Source organism: Sycon ciliatum, chromosome 10 (assembly GCF_964019385.1).
Source record: "Sycon ciliatum chromosome 10, ocSycCili1.1, whole genome shotgun sequence".
Taxonomy (NCBI): Eukaryota; Metazoa; Porifera; class Calcarea; order Leucosolenida; family Sycettidae; genus Sycon; species Sycon ciliatum.
In genome coordinates, this window is record NC_088652.1 from 15,744,088 (window position 1) to 15,762,949 (window position 18,862).

General features: G+C 45.0%; 1 protein-coding gene and 1 long non-coding RNA gene across 2 annotated transcripts; one reads left to right on the forward strand and one right to left on the reverse strand.

Annotated features, from left to right (window-relative positions):
• Positions 1 to 782: 782 nt before the first annotated feature.
• On the reverse strand, positions 783 to 1,652 carry LOC135826696 (uncharacterized). Its single transcript, XM_065339296.1, has one exon. The coding sequence runs from the start codon at positions 1,650 to 1,652 to the stop codon at positions 783 to 785; it is 870 nt and encodes a 289-aa protein (XP_065195368.1).
• Positions 1,653 to 16,043: 14,391 nt separating this feature from the next.
• On the forward strand, positions 16,044 to 18,035 carry LOC135826354 (uncharacterized). Its single transcript, XR_010555263.1, has 2 exons — positions 16,044 to 16,725; positions 17,517 to 18,035. It is a non-coding gene; the product is annotated as an uncharacterized LOC135826354 (long non-coding RNA).
• The last annotated feature ends 827 nt before the right edge of the window (positions 18,036 to 18,862 follow it).

The following is an 18,862-nucleotide window of genomic DNA, read 5'->3' on the forward strand; positions in this document are numbered from 1 at the left end:
AAGGAGGCAAGCAAGCAAAGCGCGGTACATAGTGACAGCGCGCGAAGAGAAGTGCAAAGCACGTCATGGCGGGTGTGCATTACTACATATACATAACAACACAAGCACAAACGGCGAGGAAAGTAGATACTGCGCTACAGCAGTGATAACAGCCCAGTTCCAGTCTCACACCACCAGTGATGTGTGTGGAGCCCCGCGACACTCGCAGTAAGGTGGTGTTATAGCAGATCCGAGCCACTGTTGTTGTTAATTTCCGGGGATCGCTCCCTGATGTGGATGGCCTCCCGAATCCTCCTCCTGGGGCGGTCGCGCCCAGAACCGAGAACCCGGATACCCGAGAAAGCCGTTGCTCCCAATGGCAATGGGTGAGATGAATGCTTGGCCGCGAAATGCTCACCCAGCGCACTGCCGCTCACTGTGTTGCGTGCGTCGATGTTGTGTTCTTTTGTCCTGGTGGCGAGGCTGCAGTACGTCTCTCCGACATATTTATCACCACATTTGCACTCGAGGTGGTATACGACGTTTCGCTCTTTGCATGCCTCTGAACCGGACATGCAGGCGACACAAGCAGCTTTGGGCCGCCCCCGTTTACGGGGCTTGGACGGGTCTACATACCTGCGGGATGGTGGTTTGCGGAGGGCAGACGTGCAAATCATAGAACTTAGACGGCGGTTCCTGTAAATCAGCTGGGCATTTATCTTGTACTTCCGGAGTAATTTATGAATTTTGTTGTGGATATACTCGGTGTGAAACGGTAGGTTGAGGGTGACACGGTATTCATTCTACACTCTGCCACGTCGGGGGCGCATAGCTCGTTCACGTGCCGAAACTATGACTGACTCTGGGAAGTTGTTGAATTTTAGGATGTTGGTTACTTTTTCTTCACTTCTTTTTAGGGTGTCAGCATCGGAGGATAGACGGACGGCACGCAGAAACTCAGAGGAAGCAATTGCTTTCTTTTGCTGGTTGGGAACTGACGAGTTGTTGTCTGATACCAGTCCGCTGTGACATGGCTTGCGGTATAGTTCATAGGATATAGATCCATCTGGTGAGACATGGACGGTCGTGTCCATGAAATTGATTGAGCCAGTCAACTCCGTGGATTGGTGAGTGAATTTAATATTAGGATCGGCATTATGAAAGTGATCTAGGAAACTCTGCAGAAGTTCCGGACCGAGGTTCCACACAATGAAAACATCATCGATGTAGCGCTTGTACAGAACTGGGCTGGCAGGTGCACTACGCAAGAGCGAACTCTCTAGGTCATGCATGTACAGGATGGCAAAGGGGGGCGCTAGGTTATTGCCCATAGCCACACCATCCTTCTGGTGGTACACCTGCGCTCCAAACCGGAAGTAGTTGGAGCTCAGCACATGTGCGAGGAGCTCCTTGACCTGCCCAATTCGGAAACCAAACAGATCGATGCTGCCCTCGTGTTGTCGGAGGACTCTCATGACTGCTGCAATGCCATCGTTAATCGGGATGCTAGGGTAAAGGGCCATCACATCCATAGTCACAATGATGGTGCCGGGCGGGGCCTTGAGGTTGGGAAACGCGCTCCTCATACACTGGAGTGCTTCAACAGTGTTCTCCAGGTGTGCTGGCACGAACTGGAGACATTGATTGAGGATGCGTTCGAGGACTATGGACATGTTTGTAACTGGGCATCATCATGCATGCATGAGAAAGAGGATCACGAAGGGAAAAGGTCTTCTAGCTTATCATCCTGTGTGTGATTATTGTGAGGTTTTGTGTGAAATTTAAATTTTCGTTAATCACATTTCGTTAATTTCTTACTTTTTAGACGGAGTCTAAGCCAGTTTGGAAGCAATTTTATAAACTTATTTTAGAAAGCTGCCATAAAGCAGTTTTTATTGATATAATTTCTTTTGTTTTTTCTGTCACCAATCAATGGAATGCCCAGTATGTAAAATGATGGCGTTCACATCATATCAATACCGTATTATATGCATTGATGTGCAAGCCTTTTCTTGCAGAAAATGGCACTAGCACAATGCATGTTCTACTGCTGGGGAAACATGTGGTTAGTGGTGGTGATACTTTTTATATACGCAGGTCATTCTGTGCATGTTGTGTTGCAGAATTTCATGACTGTCATAAAATTGTCTTGCCTTTCAGATATTTCAGATTTCCCCACCCTTAATCAGATTTACTTGAGAAATGTAGCCAGGTGCGTGTCGCAGATGTTTTTGTTGATTCTGTGTTTATAATTGCTTTTAATCATGGGTTATCGTGATAAGGTCATCCTGCATCATATTGCATTGAAATCTTAATCCCGTTGATGTCGATACAACTTTTGGAAGTAGTTCAATGACTGCAAACTGTTAGTCCACGATTTTATAAAACAACACAGCAAAGGAACTAAATATTGTTCTGAAGTTTTAATGCGCCGTTAGTTGCAGAGCAGAGTGGACACGAAGAGTTGGTGAAGAAAGAAGGAGAGATGACAAGACGAGTCGGTGAAGAAGGAAGAAGGAAAGCAAGACACATCTGCAACATCTTTGATCAAACTGAGCTGAGCTGCTGATACGAAGCGTCGACCAAGCATCCCTGACTGGAGTGAATGCCCCAGCTGGCCTCTCGTTTGTCAGTGGTTGCTACTAGACCTGTTAGTATCACACTCACGACTACAAGTTTCCTGGTGTGCATCGACATCGGCATCAGTGGGGCCTCCCGCTGTCGATCCTGTTGACGGGCGGACAGGTCGGTGTGAATCCTGAACGGCAACCGAGCCTGTCGCGTTGGGGGATCTCGGCGGTGAGTCTCGCCTCGCCTGCATACATGGACATTGCAACATCATAATAATAAACAACATACATGTAGCGTACTATGATTATTATCGCTGTTCTCACACTTTACCATTTTAGCAGCTTGCATATGCCATTGATATATGTGGAAAGCGCGCACTTGCGCCATTTCTGGTGTATAAGAATGATCATTCCTCCATTATCATCATTATCATCCTCTACTGATGAGCTCCTCCAGGGAGCGAAACAGCTGTCTAGCGGCGTGGAGCAATGTTATCTCTCAACGGAAGTGTCCTTGCTGGTGTCTGTATGGTTCGGCTGAAGAGCGCGTGGTTGTGATGAGTTGGGAATGCAATGAACACAGAAAAGGAGGAACAATAAACATGATTGTAATAAAATGTTAACAAATACATTGTTGAGTCCGGCACCTCGTTCCAACAACTACACTGATCCTGACGATAAAAGTGGCAAGGCCATTGGAGGTTGGAGGTCATTATTATCAAATTGTCAAATTTTTGATAGGGCAATCCCCGAAGGCCTAAGGCCTTCTAACAGGGTACCCTGGAGGTACTGAGAGATAAACAAGGCACTCCATAAAATGCTACACATCTTTTGTTGAGTATGAATGATATCCAGTCGAATCTCTTTAGGACGAACACCAAGGGACCGATGGTATTTATTCTGTGGGTTTGTCTTTTAAAACCCATTTTATAACCAGTGAATACAATTATTTCTAAAATAGACATATGAATAGATTTCTTTTACAGCGAAAGATTCTAAGCCACAACGACTCATTGACTCGTCTCGTATGAAACAAATGAGGCACTGAACCTTTCTTTAGCAACATGACGGCAACTGAAACAGCAACCGAGAAAGTACGATACATGTACAGTTCATTCTTGCAGGTACTACAAACAGATTGCAGATCGTAATTTTTGCTTTGGCGGCACGCAACTTTATTTGGGGCAGTGCAATCTCGGCGGTACTCACAAATCAACCAGCCCAGACTCGAGTACTAGTAAAACAAATCCAATCGAGATTTTCACGAGACAAGACTGCACCCATTGGCTTGTTTCGTATGCAGCAAACAAGTCACTGAACCTCTCCATAATGGAGATTTTCCCTGATATGCGAATTTATTTTGCATACTCGGTCAATGGGTCCTTGAACCTTTCCCTCCAGATTGGGAACTGCCAACAATAGTATGCCACTGACCAGTGCCTTACTTGTAACGTACCAATGTACAATGAACATGAGTATTTCGACAACACATCTAAGCCTCAACAGCAACATAAGCCTTACCGTCAAGAAGGTGAACTCGCGTTCTTCGCACACTGTAGGCAAGGGCAAAGATATAAAAATGGATCTAAATCCGAATAGAATCAGCACACGTTTCCGTAAATGAAAGGGTGAGCATATTTAAAGCAAATGAATCGAAGGAAACTGGTCAACTCAGAGATCTCCTGTCATTGAGTATTCCGTAAAAGGAGGCCTTGGCAGCGGAAAAGCTAAATGTGGAAAAGAGATCCTGTCAGCTTGTCCATTATTAATTTATTGCGTTCCACCCAAAATCAGCACACTTTTCGTAAGTTAAAGAGTCAACACAAGCAAATTAATCAAAGGGAACTGGTCAACTCACCTGTCATTGAGTAATATTCCGCGAAAAGAGGTCTGAGCAGCGCCGAAACGAAATAAGCCAGGCCAGGAGACGAAATATCCGAAACAACTCATGCAAGAAGCAGTTCCAAAGAAGGAAGTTCCTTGTGCCTGCACATCCGAAAACGGAAAAGGCAACAACAAAAAGTCTGCAATGCACACGCATGCGGCCAGCCGGCCGCGCGATGGCAGGAGCCATGGAGTAGCTCTCTGGTCCAGGACCAGGTACCGAGCATCTTAGCGTAGAAACTTACGTAGCTACGTAGACAAACGTGTCTGAATAGCGGTGTCGTTAGGTAGCGCCATGTGAACACAATAATAGAAAAGCTGACAGGATCGCCTTTCCAAAATTGGCATTTATCTATCTGCCTAACACTCTATGGTACTGCGTGTTTCCCTGACAATGGTTTGCGCTCTATCTATAGTATCATACTTGCTCCAGTAACCCCATTCAAAAGAGTATCATAGTTTCTCCCACACACTCAGTGTTTAACACATTTTTTCTTTTCATTTTGCTGAACCGTTGAGATTGTATCTTTTGTTTTTGGTGTGTGGTTTTGGCCGTGATGCCGAGACCTCTGGTCGGCAGAGCCATCAATGAGCCATGAATACCTCACCTCCACTGCCGCGTCTTGGTGTGGCCCCGTTTGGATTGTGGTAATGTTTGTACTAGTCCTGCACCATTCTCAGTACGTGAATATAGTAATAAAAACTACTTCAAGCAATTCTTTATTGTCCTTCCTCTCTTATACCTATCATCCAATTTTTGATTTCAATAAAGTACCTTGTCACGTGGTATTGGTCATAGGTATTGCTTTAATTGCACTAGTCCTGTGTCAGCTTGGAGTTCACACAAATTCAAACACTAAACGTCTAAAAAATGCACGTGTACATGTGTGTTGGTGCGTGTGTATGTGTTTGCGTTTGTGCGTGTATGCGCAATAAGCCCGGTCCCTCACACAAACAAATCCACAAATTGGCATCTTTGGATTAAGGAGTGCTGGTTTCGAAAAAACTGGTTTCAAACTGAAAGTCGAGCTTCTGTAAGCTCAGGGTACAGCTGCTGTTAGATCAGAGTAGAGGTCTTGTTAGCTCAAAGTAGAGCTGCTGTTAGCTCAAAGTAGAACTGCTGTTAGCTCAAAGTAGAGCTGCTGTCAGGTCAAAGTAGAATTGTGGTTTGCTCAAAGTAGAGCTGCTGTTAGTTGAAAATAGAGCTGATGTTAGCTCAGCGTATAGTTGCAATGCTAATTGTATATAATAATTATAGTTCAAGGAAGAGTCGCTTCAACACCACCTGTTATTTGTTAAAAAAAGACTGAACGTGGTATGCAGCTTACCTACCACATACTATAGCATGCCTCTCAAGCATAACAATATTATGCAATGGCTCTGACCAACACACATCACAGAGCCGTCAGAAAGTAGTTGTGCAATTTTCACAACCTTCAAGCAGAACCGGGTTTATTATGACGCTACAGACTGGTACCCGTTCAATACAGGCCCGTGATCACCTAACCCGAATCAAATTCTCAAGTTTTTTTATGAACAATTGTTCGATTGTACTTGAATGTCATGGACACAAAGTTTGATGCTGATTGGAATAGGGTAAGTGACTTTTAAATATGGCTCGGGAGGGCACACATCCTAGATGAAATTACGTCCACAATACGTAAAAATGGACTTAATGGGGTAATGGACACTCTGTGCCTCTTAATTTGAGTGTTCATTTCCAGATCGACGAGGGATTGATTTCTGGATAAGGTAGGAGGACCTCATGTCTTGTACTAGTTTGACTTCTTTCACGCACATTATTATCAGGTGACTTTAGAGCGCCTGAAAAATAATCAGTGCTTTGCAGCATCTAATCCTGCACATTACTGGACCAACTCGTGGTTCCAACACCCGGGAACTTCTATCGTCAGACTCGCCGGGCGATGTTGATACATATTTTCCTTCTCTTACTTGTCATCGCGATTAAATCTGCTTCATCGTAGAAGACCAGGCAGAAAAGCCAGTGTATTCCGTGAAGTCATAAAGGGTCTAAATGTCACATAACCTACGGTGGGAGAAACGAACAGAGCATGCTCCTCACACATACTGTAATACACTGGTCACACTTATGGAAGAATGGCGATCAAACATCTTACTTTGATTCTAACTGGCACAAGTAACGCAGCAATCAGTAGAAGAGGTGTCATTCTCACACCTTCTCGTTTGAACATGGTGATGAATCTACAGCCATGCACGTTTTTGAGTATCCAAATGTACATCGCTTGTGAAAATCAGCTGCTGTTTACATGAGTAACGACCGTTTTTACCGTGCCTCGTACTATTACCGGGTGTGCAGTGCAGCGAGACACAGATCAGAGCGTCCATTACAGAGCGAGATATCTCGTCACTAGCACTGAAAGGATGAATATTTGGCCATATTTCTACACCGGAGAAGTGTTCTCAGCGCAGAGAACAAGCCCGCTCACGGCCAGCATTGCCTAAGGCACAAAAAGTCATAAAAATGCATTCTTAGAGTTTCCTTTCATTTTCTTGATTCGCTTCAACAAGATTGTTAGTCGTGCCTTTTGGTTGCGTTCTTCGTAGACATTCGAAACGCCGAGCCGTAATGGCGGGATATTTATATCATTCAAATAACTCTCTATCCTGTTGTATAACTGCGGACTGTGGGCCCTGACACAGCAACTCAGTAATCGGCTGGACGCATGGCACCGCAGAAAATTGCGGTACCTGCTTGGTGTGGTGTACCCTCACCACATGTCGAATGCCAAGGTGTACGCCTCAACGCGACAAGGCCCAGTCAGCACTACCTGTCGCAGACGTTGGCTGCTCTGGCTGGGCCATGTTGTTCGCGAAGGACGTAACTCAGCGTCCTACCAAGCACTGGAGATGGCAATTAATACCCGGGACATCAAGCGCCCACGTGGCCGACCCCATCTCAGATGGATTGACAATATTAAAAGTGATCTAAAGCACGCCAATATTGATATTTCTGACGGTTTTGAACTGGCTCTAGACAAGAAAGAATGGCTGATGCTTGTGGAAAATGTGCTGCGCTTGCGTAGTTGTTCTTACTGCGATACGTTCTAACAATAATGAGATGCCTTTTGTCGGCTCTTCTGCCTGGATTTCGTTGACAGATGCGTTAAGCCCATGGATCCTTCCATGAGTGACATGCGAACTGTAACTATTATTATTATTAATTCTTTGCACCAGGTTGAGCCAACCAAGGAACACGCAGGCATCTTTTTTCGCCTACTCTTTGAAGCGCTAAGGTTAGAATCGGTAGACGTTCTGGAAGGCAATTCTGCAATCCGTTTTATTGAGAGTCTGGTTGTCTGGTGGGGAGTTCCTCGATTTTCTCCTGATGCCGAAGTGTGGAAGTTCGTAAACGGCCAGCCTTATACTATGTACGCTTCACTGGCAAGCGTGAAGCAGGCATTCCGAGAGGAATTTGCAGGATACATTCCTACTCACTCCTTGCCCGAGATCGAGACAAAACTCAATCAACACCCTGTACCCAGTTATAACCAAGTGACAACTGAAGTGAAGTTTTTTCGGCCTACAGACGGAAATGCGAAAACGGCATCTATGGTGTTTCGACTTCAGCCGCTTATAGTCAATGATACTGAAATACATATGACGGTAGGTCGATTTGTTTTCGATGTGCTTTCATGAACGAACTACGTATTGCAGGAGGAGACATTTTATGTCAAACAGATTACCCATGTATGTTTTAACCTGCAATGTCAACCGCTGGGCGAGTCATTTTTTCCAATTCACCTTTCCGACCAAAAAAACATACGTTGCAAGCACAAGCCCGAACAAACAGACACATACACACGCGCACATACACCCACACACACACTTTTGTTTTTGTTGGTACTGATAAAATTCCTAACTCTGCAGCAACATTTCTTTGCTGGCTTCGAATCGGGTTTGTTGGGTTAGTTCTGGCCCATGGCTTGCGTTGCCATGTGCAGCATAGTTTTCTTTTGCTCTGTCTTTGCCACAATACTAATTTGTATTCATATATATACTTATATATATATATATCTGGCTGGTAGTCTACGTTGCTAAGGGTTTCTCTCACAATGGTTTGCTCTCTATCTATAGTATCATAGTGGCGCCCGTGCACCCATTCAAAAGAGTATGATCGTTTCTCCCAGACACTCAGTGTTAAATCTTTTTTCTTTTCATTCTGATTACGCGTAGAGTTGTATTTTTTGTTGTTGGTGCGTAGTTTTGGCCGTGGTGCCGAGACTTCTGGTCGGCAGAGCCATGAATACCTCACCTCCAGTGCGGCGTCTCGATGTGGCCACTGTTGGATTTCTGTAATGTTTGTGCTAGTCCCTGTACCATTGTCAGTACGTGAATACAATAATAAAAAACCTACTTCAAGCAATTCTTTATTGTCCTTCCTCTCTTATACCTATCGTCCGATTGTTGATTTCAATAAAGTACCTTGTCACGTGATATTGGTAATGGGTAATACTTGTAATGCACCAGTCCTGTGGTAGCTTGGAGTTCACACTAATTCAAACACTATACGTCCAATTAAGGCACGCGTAAATGTATGGTGGGGCGTGTATACGTGCTTGCGTTTGTTGTTTGTATGCGCAATTAGCCCCGTCCCTCACACAAACAAATCATGAAATTGGCATCTTTGGATTAATCCTGAGTGCTGGTTTCGAAACAACTGTTATCAAACTGAAAGTCGAGCTGCTGTTAGCTCAGAGTAGAGCTGCTGTAAGATCAAAGTAGAGCTGCTGTTAGGTCAAAGAAGAGCTGCTGTTAGCTCAAAGTAGAGCTGCTGTTAGCCCAATGTAGACCTGCTGGTAGCTCAAAGTAGAGCTGCTGTCAGCTCAAAGTAGAACTACTGTTTGCTCAAAGTAGAGCTGCTGTTAGTTGAAAATAGAGCTGATGTTAGCTCAACGTATAGTTGCAATGCTAATTGTATGTAATAATTATAGTTCAAGGAAGAGCCGCAGCTAAAAGCTAGATATCACCAGTTGTGAGAGTGGACCCGATCAGTTGGTACGATAATTACAATGATGGGGTGAAAAAGTTGGATAAGAAGGGATGGTGAGAAAAGAAACACTGCTGAAGCGCGATTCGTTATCTTGAAGAACACAACAGGGCAAGCAACATTTTTTTTACTTTTCAGAAAAACTGGTTGGGTCACCTGGGTGCCATTTGTGATTACCAGTACCGGGTCTCAGAAGAACAAAGCGCATGACGTCAGCCTTGAATTCAGTACAAAGCAAACCAGTGCAGTGTGTGATCTAGATCGGACTTTTGCTAACCAGTGCTAGCACAGCTAGTACCCCAGGACATTAATCATCTTCAATTTAAATCCACCATCTGATATTGGAACAACTCGTCCTCGCTTCAACACCACCTGTTATTTGTTAGAAAAGACTGAACGTGGTTTGCAGCTTACCACACACATACAATAGCATGCCTCTCAAGCATAACAATATTATGCAATGGCTCTGACCAACACACATCACAGAGCCGTCAGAAAGTAGTTGTGCAATTTTCACAACCTTCAAGCAGAACCGGGTTTATTATGACACCACAGATTGGTACCCGTTCAATACAGGACCGTGATCAGCTAACCCGAATCAAATTCTCAAGTTTTCTTTATGAACAATTGTTCGATTGTACTTGAATGTCATGGACGCAACGTTTGATGCTGATTGGAATAGGGAAAGTGGCTTACAAATATGGCTCGGGAGGGCACACATCCTAGATGAAATTACGTCCACAATACGTAAAAATGCACTTGATGGGGTGAATGACACTCTGTGCCTCTTTATTTGCGTGTCCATGTCAAGATCGAGGAGGGATAGATTTCTTGATAAGGTAGGAGGACCTCATGTCTTGTACTAGTTTGACTTCTTTCACGCACATTATAATCAGGTGACTTTAGAGCGCCTGAAAAATAATCAGTGCTTTGCAGCATATAATCCTGCATATTACTGAACCAACGCGTGGTTCCAACACCCGGGAACTTCTATCGTCAGACTCGCCGGGCGATGTTGATACATATTTTCCTTCTTTTACTTGTCATTGCGATTAAATCTGCTTCATCGTAGAAGACGAGGCTGAAAAGCCAGTGTATTCGGTGAAGTCATAAAGGGTCTAAATGTCACCATAACCTACTGTGGGAGAAACGAACAGAGCATGCTCCTCACACATACTGTAATACACTGGTCACACTTATTGAAGAATGGCGATCAAACGTTTTACTTTAATTCTAACTGGCACAAGTAACGCAGCAATCAGTAGAAGAGGTGTAATTCTCACAGCTTTTCGTTTGAACAGGGTGATGAATCTACAGCCGTGCACGATCTTGATTATCCAAATGTACATCGCTTGTGAAAATCGGCTGCTGTTTACATGAGTAACGACCGTTTTTACCGTGCCTCGTACTATTGCCACGTGTGCAGTGGAGCGAGACACAGATCAGAGCGTCCAATACAGAGCGAGATATCTCGTCACTAGCACTGAAAGGATGAATAATTGGCCATATTTCTGCACTGGAGAAGTGTTCTCAGCGCAGAGAACACGCCCGCTCACGGCCAGCATTGCCTAAAGCACAAAAAGTCATAAAAAGGCATTCTTAGAGTTTCCTTTCATTTTCTTGAATCCCTTCAACAAGATTGTTAGTCGTGCCTTTTGGTTGCGTTCTTCGTAGACATTCGAAACGACGAGCCGTAATGGCGGGATATTTATATCATTCAAATAATTATTTGAACCAGGTTGAGCCAACCAAGGACCAAGCAGGCATCTTTCTTCGCCTACTCTTTGACTCGCTAATGACAGAATCGGTAAAATTTCTGGAACGCAATTCTGCAATCCGTTCTATTGGGAGTCCGGTTGTCTGGTGGGGAGTTCCTCGATTTTCTCCTGATGCCGAAGCGTGGAAGTACGTAAACGGCCAGCCGTATACTATGCACGCTTCACTCGCAAGCGTGAAGCAGGCATTCCAAGAGGAATTTGCAGGATACATTCTTTCTCACTCCTCCCCCGAGATCGAGACAAAACTCAATCAACACCCTGTACCCAGTTATAACCAAGTGATGACTGAAGTGAAGTTTTTTCGGCCTACAGACGGACATGTGAAAACGGCATCTATGGTGTTTCGACTTCAGGCGCGTATAGTCAATGATACTGAAATACATATGACGGTAGGTAGATTTGTTTTCGATATGCCTTCATGAACGTACTACGTATTGCAGGAGGAGACATTTTCCGTCAAACCGATTACCCATATATGTTTTAACCTGCATTGTCAAGCGCCGGGCGAGTCATTACTTTCCAATTCACCTGTCCGACCATAGGACATCTGTTGCAAGCACAAGCCCGAACAAACAGACACACACACACGCGCACATACACCCACACACACACTTTTGTTTTTGTTTGTTCTGATAAAATTCCTAACTCTGCAACAACATTTCTGTGCTGGCTTCAAATCGGGTTTGTTTTGTTAGTTCTGACCCATGGCTTGCGTTGCCATGTGCAGCATAGTTTTCTTTTGCTCTGTTCTTGTCACAATACTAATTTGTATTTATCTATCTGCCTGCCACTCTATGTTGCTACGCGTTTATCTCACTATGGTTTGCGCTCTATCTATAGTATCAGAGTGGCGCCCGTGCACCCATTCAAAAGAGTATGAACGTTTCTCCCAGACACTCAGTGTTAAATCTTTTTTCTTTTTATATTGATGACGCGTAGAGTTATATTTTTTATTTTTGGTGCGTGGTTTTGGCCGTGGTGCCGAGACTTCTGGTCGGCAGAGCCATGAATACCTCACCTCCAGTGCTGCGTCTCGGTGTGGCCCCTGTTGGATTGCTGTAATGTTTGTGCTAGTCCCTGTACCATTGTCAGTACGTGAATACAATAATAAAAACTACTTCAAGCAATTCTTTATTGTCCTTCCTCTCTTATAACTATCGTCCAATTGTTGATTTCAATAAAGTAACTTGTCACGTGATATTGGTAATAGGTATTACTTGTATTGCACCAGTCCTGTGGTAGCTTGGAGTTCACACTAATTCAAACACTATACGTCCAATTAAGGCACGCGTAAATGTGTGGTGGTGCGTGTGTACGTGCTTGCGTTTGTTGTTTGTATGCGCAATTAGGCCCATCCCTCACACAAACAGATCATGAAATTGGCATCTTTGGATTGAGGAGAGCTGGTTACGAAACAACTGTTATCAAACTGAAAGTCGAGCTGCTGTTAGCTCAGAGTAGAACTGCTATAAGATCAGAGAGAGCTGCTGTTAGCTCAAAGTAGAGCTGCCGTTAACTCAAAGTAGAGCTGCTGTTGGCCCAATGTAGACGCGCTCGTAGCTCGAAGTAGAGCTGCTGTCAGGTCAAAGCAGAACTGCTGTTTGCTCAAAGTAGAGCTGCTGTTAGTTGAAAATAGAGCTGATGTTAGCTCAACGCATAGTTGCAATGCTAATTGTATGTAATAATTATAGTTCAAGGAAGAGCGGCAGCCAATAGCTAGATATCACCAGTTGTGAGAGTGGACCCGATCAGTTGGTACGATAATTACAATGATGGGGTGAAAAAGTTGGATACGGATGGATGGTGAGAAAAGAAACACTGCTGAAGCGCAATCCGTTATCTTGAAAAACACGACAGGGCAAGCCACATTTTTTTACTTTTCAGAAAAACTGGTTGGGTCACCTTGGTGGCATTTGTGATGACTAGTACCGGGTCTCAGAAGAACAAAGCGCATGACGTCAGTCTTGAATGCAGTACAAAGCAATGCAGTGCAGTGTGTGATCTAGATCGGATTTTTGCTAACCAGTGCTAGCACAGATAGTACCCTAGGACATTGATGATTTTCAATCTAAATCCACCATCTGTTATTGGAACAACTCGTCCTCGCTTCAACACCACCTGTTATTTATTAGAAAAGACTGAACGTGGTTTGCAGCTTACCACACACATGCTATAGCATGCCTCTCAAGCATAACATTATTATACAATGGCTCTGACCAACACACATCACAGAGCCGTCAGAAGGTAGTTGTGCAATTTTCATAACCTTCAAGCAGAACCGGGTTTATTAGGACACCACAGATTGGTACCAGTTCTATACAGGACCGTGATCAGCTAACCCGAAACAAATTCTCAAGTTTTCTTTTTGAACAATTGTTCGATTGTATTAGAATATCATGGAAACAAAGTTTGATGCTGATTGGAATAGGGTAAGTGACTTTTAAATATGGCTCGGGAGGACACACATCCTAGATGAAATTACGTCCACAATACGTAAAAATGGACTTGATGGGATGATTGACACTCTGTGCCTCTTTATTTGCGTTTCCATGTCCAGATCGACGAATGATTGATTTCTGGATAAGGTTTTAGAGCGCCGAAAAATAGTCAGTGCTTTGCAGCATATAATCCTGCACATTACTGATCCAACGCGTGGTTCCAACACCCGGGAACTTCTATCGTCAGACTCGCCTGGCGATGTTGACTCATATTTTCCTTCTTTTTCTTGTCATCGCGATTAAATCTGCCTCATAGTAAAAGACCAGGCAGAAAAACCAGCGTATTCGGTGAAGTCATAAAGGGACTAAATGTCACCAGAACTGTTGCAAACCACCAGTTCTCAAGTGGGAAAGGGCTTCGCGCTTATGGCATTGTATTCGTTGCAATGTGGTTTTTCGACTCCGCCGTACCGCTGATGTTGCTGCATGGCATACGCTATATGCGCTGTGTGCGTTTGCTGTTAACGCTGTTATTTCCCGTTTTATATGCGTATGTTTTGCATGTACGCTGTTTTGCATGCTATAAATAGCTGGTGTTATTAGTGTTCACTGTTAAGTATTCGATGAAGTGAAATATACTGTGTAAAGGAAAAGAGTTGTCCTCGTGCCGTGTGGTCGTACGATCCTGACAATTTAGAGAATCTTAGAGGGTTCACAACATTTGGCGACCACGCCAGGATAGGAGCGAGCATGGCAGAGCAACTACACATTTTGGAAGCCAGCTTTATCACCAATGGAGTTCGGTTAGGATTAGATGGCGAGTTGTTGATGGAACATGTGGGAGCAGAGGCTCCAACAGTACGAGGAGCGTGAGGAGCGCAGTGCCAGACGGCGAGAGGAGGCACTCCGCACCGAGTTTGACAAAACACTAAAGGATATTAACGAGCGCATCGCCAATGCGTATGAGGGTGATGGTAAAGCCGCGATGGGAGGTACAGAGGAAGCTCCCAGTAACAGCGGTGGGCGTCAACCGTTGATGAAAATCCCCTCATATGATGGAACGCAGCCACTGGAGAGTTATCTTGACCTGTTCGAGGACATCTGTTCCAAAAACGAGTTCGAAGAAAGCGAATGGCTGCTGCGAATGCGCAGCGTGCTAACGGGTAGCAAAGCGGAGAGGATATGTATTGGATGCAATAGTTACGAGGAAGCAAAGCGAGAGTTGCTTGCCTCGCTCGGAAAGACTCCGGATAAAGCGTGGGAGACATTGCTGACAGGCAAGCAGCGGTCAGATGAGTCGTTTCACCAATACGTTGTCCGTGTTTGCCGAGAGGTAGAGGTGTGGGCCACACTCGGTATGACAGAAGATGGCTAGGTGGACACCAAGTATAGCGCCGATATAGGTAAAATGGCCCCGGTGCTGTAGGCAATGGCAAAGCAGGTAATCTTGGAGCAATGCGGACCTGAGATGAAGACGTACCTGGTCGAACGGCAGTGCTACGGGATGTCTCTGCGCCAGGTACAGGAGCACGGCGCGTCTTACCAGGTCGCGCACGGACGACAGGGTGATACTGCCAGGAAGCCAGTAGAACGATCCGTGCCAAGGCCCACGGCGTCGGCACAGTGCATGGCGATATCGGTCGCAGATGCAGAGAAGCAGCTAAAGTCGCTGCTACAGGAAGGGAGAAAGGGTTTTCTGCAGCGAGAGAGACTCTGCTGGAACTGCCTTAAGTATGGCCATATGGCCAGAGAATGTCGGTCAGGCTCGAGATGCACGAAATGCCAGAGTAAACACCACCTGCTAATACATGATGTGTTGGATAGAGCAGGTTACAGCCGGGAGAAACCGACTGAGATAGTAACGGAGAAGAATGTTGGGTCGTGCTGTCTACACTCGCCAAGTGTGCGGCTGGTGACCGGAGTGGGACGAGTTGAGGGAAGAACTCGAAACGCGAAAGTTCGCGTGTTCCTGGACTCGGGTGCTGAGGCGTCATTCGTGACTGCAGCGTTGGTGTCAACAATCGATGCAGAACACGTTGGGGTTGCAAATGTAGAGGTGAAGCCGTTCGGCGCGGAACCAACCCAACAGCGCATGGATAAGTACGCCATCACGATCCAGGGTAGCTCCGCTAGCATTCGGGTACGCGCGTTCGTGAAACCAACGCTAGAGCTCGACCTGAAGTGCGCAAGTCCGCAGACTATTTCGCAGTGGCACAGTTGGGGAGTAGAGCTGAGTGACAAGCCTCAACAAGGGACATCAGACGAAATACATATGCTGATTGGTGCAGACTATATGTAGGACTCAGTATAGAGTCCATGCACTATATGATGTCCAGCACCCTATATAGAGTCCATTGGTCCAAAATCCACTATACAGAGTCCAGGAGTCCACTCAGTTTTGATCAGCTTCATCCTGCCGCGCAATCCCCTATAAGGAGTACACTTTTTCTACAAGTCCCCTATTCACGGTCCAGGAGTCCAGTTTATCCAGTCACGCCGTCCTGTGTGTTGTGCCCGAAAGAGAACACATTTCAGTTTTGCTTGCCTCGTGGCAGCGCATTCCTTTCTTCACTTCAGCCATGGCTGCCAATTCTGCTGTGCAGTTGCTGACAGTAATCTGTCTCGAGCTAACCAAGGAGGATAAGGAGACGTTCAAAATCAAATCTGGAAAGCGTCTTGTGGTTCTCTGAAGACGTTTCATCAGTGCGCGGGATGAAAGCAGAAATTGCAGAACGAGAAAAGTTCAGCACAGTTCAAATCTGACGAGTCAGGTACACTGACGCTCTCTTTCGTTCGACGCCACAAGGATCCCCTGTTTGGCTGGCCATTGCTGCCAGTAAGACGTTTGAACGGTTCCATCAGAGCGAGGGATGAAAGCAGAAAGCGGAGAAAGAGAAAAGTTCAGCACAGTTGCAATCTGACGAGTCAGATACACTGACACTCTCTTTCGTTCGACGCCACAAGAATACCCCTGTTTGACTGGACAAGAGCTGCCTGTACCACCGTGTCAAAAGGCTGTCCAACTACATGGCAGGACGATGACTGAGGTAAGGAAGCTTTTACTCGTTTCGATTGGTCTGCTGTTCTGTCGTTATGCTTGAATTTTTTTCCATTTTCAAGGAGCGTATCGCGTTTGTTTGATGTTGCTTGAATGGATGCCCTAAAAGTAATCAACCACTTCGTAATAGTCCTCAAGGACTGCAAGGACTTTGCATCAATCGTATATGATCGTCTAGCTATCATCAATTATTATTTTATTTCATGAGAAATGTATTTTTATCCCTGTGATCATTGAATTATGTGAACTCCACGACACTCTTCCTGTAGTATGATGTCAAATACAATGGGATCCACAAACGCAGTGCCAGTGTACTAGTAGTAGTAGGACTAGGAGGATTGCTTGTGTGCCAATGACAAGAAAAAGCTTCTCAAGATAATACTCGTATTCCATGAAGTAACCGTTTTGATGTCACGAACATGACATTGTGTCAGTGAAACTGCCTCGTGACAACAAATCATTGCATTTCCATCTTGGGGAAGACTGACTGACAGCAACGCTGTACAGATTGTTCAAATCAGCTCATTTCAATTTAGTTGCAGTGAAGTGAAACACTGTGTACACTACATGTATGTTGGTGTGTCTGTGCGTCTTGAGTGTGCACAAACGATCTTATTCTTCGTATTACTAATAGATTATTGTCCCCACCATCACCAGTTCACAGGTCTTTGAGTGGATTGATTTTCATTTAGCATCACATTCGTTGAGAACTTGGTAGTTGTGTGCTCCCATGCATCGTTATGGTAATAAGCGTATCCTTGTGCTATCTATTTGTTGCAGGTGTGCTGATCTTCAGAAGCTTGCGGAACTGAGTGCTGCTGAACATTTGCATGGCCATGAGCGATGGTGAAGCTTGCTATTGCACTCTCAGCATGTGCTAGTATTATGCTGACCACTGCACTATGTTACTCTCTTACACTACTACGTGTATGTAAACGTGCGTGTACCCGTCCCCGTACGCATTCGTTTCGTATAATTATTTGTTATCCCTCTTGACTTTACATGTAAATGGGTGGACGTTTGCATGGCTGTTGGAGTTGCGTGTGTATTGTGTCTCTACTCTTTTCTTGGTGTTTTCTTGGCGTTGTATAAGTTTGTGTGTGTGTGTGCGCGCGCGCACAATAATTTGAAAACAAATAATTAATCCTGGGCTCTCCATTATTCTCTTTCGATTCTTGGTTTTTTTCTAGGTATTTTCTTGGCATTGTGTGGGTGTGTGCATGTGTGTGTGCGTGCACAATAATTTGGCAACACTACATGATTGAGATATTGTAATTTGCAGCGTCTGTGAAGAGACCACTTGATTTGAGGATGGTGTTTGTAGGGTTTTTCATGTAATGAAGTGGCTGCAGTGGCGCCTCAATCCATATTTTTTTATCTTGAGAAGTGAATGATGTAAAGGATTAAAGGGAGAGGCCGTTTTCTGGTTAATATTCACTGCTTACAGCAGATCCTATGTCTATTTTCGAACTCGATAGGGGATGCCTAATTGGCTGGACTTTATACAGGGGGTGTTGTCCACATAAAGACTCTTTATAGTTGATTTCAAAGTTTGGACTCCGTACAGTTGATTTTGGACCAATGGACTCTATATAGGGGTGAAGCCAATTGGCTGGACTCTATACAGGGAGTGATGTCCATCGAAACTTTGAGCTCACAGTTGATTCCAAGTTTGGACTCTGTACAGTGGATTTTGGACCAATGGACTCTATATAGGGCTTGGACATCATATAGGGGCTGGACGCTCTACTGAGTCCAACATATATCAACGCGGTACTGCACAGCAAGAAGGAAGTTAATGGTGAGACGGTGTGGAACACAGAGATAGGTAGTGTATTATCTGGTCCAGCGTCTGCACCAAATCGAAACAGTCAGCCGGTGACCGTGTCATGTGTCACAGCCCACATCGACAAACTATGGCAGTTGGATGAACCTCCAGAACAACATCAGCACCTGCCATCTTATGTCGCCAGGGCAGCGGGTACCAAGTGGGTCTCTTGTGGCGAAATGAGCGTCGCCCAACGGATAACTATGCTCAAGCTAGAGTCATCGCAACGCGGCTTCTTGAAAAGCTGAAGAGGAATGGGAAGCGTGCGCTCTATGATGATGTGCTGATCAGGGAGTAC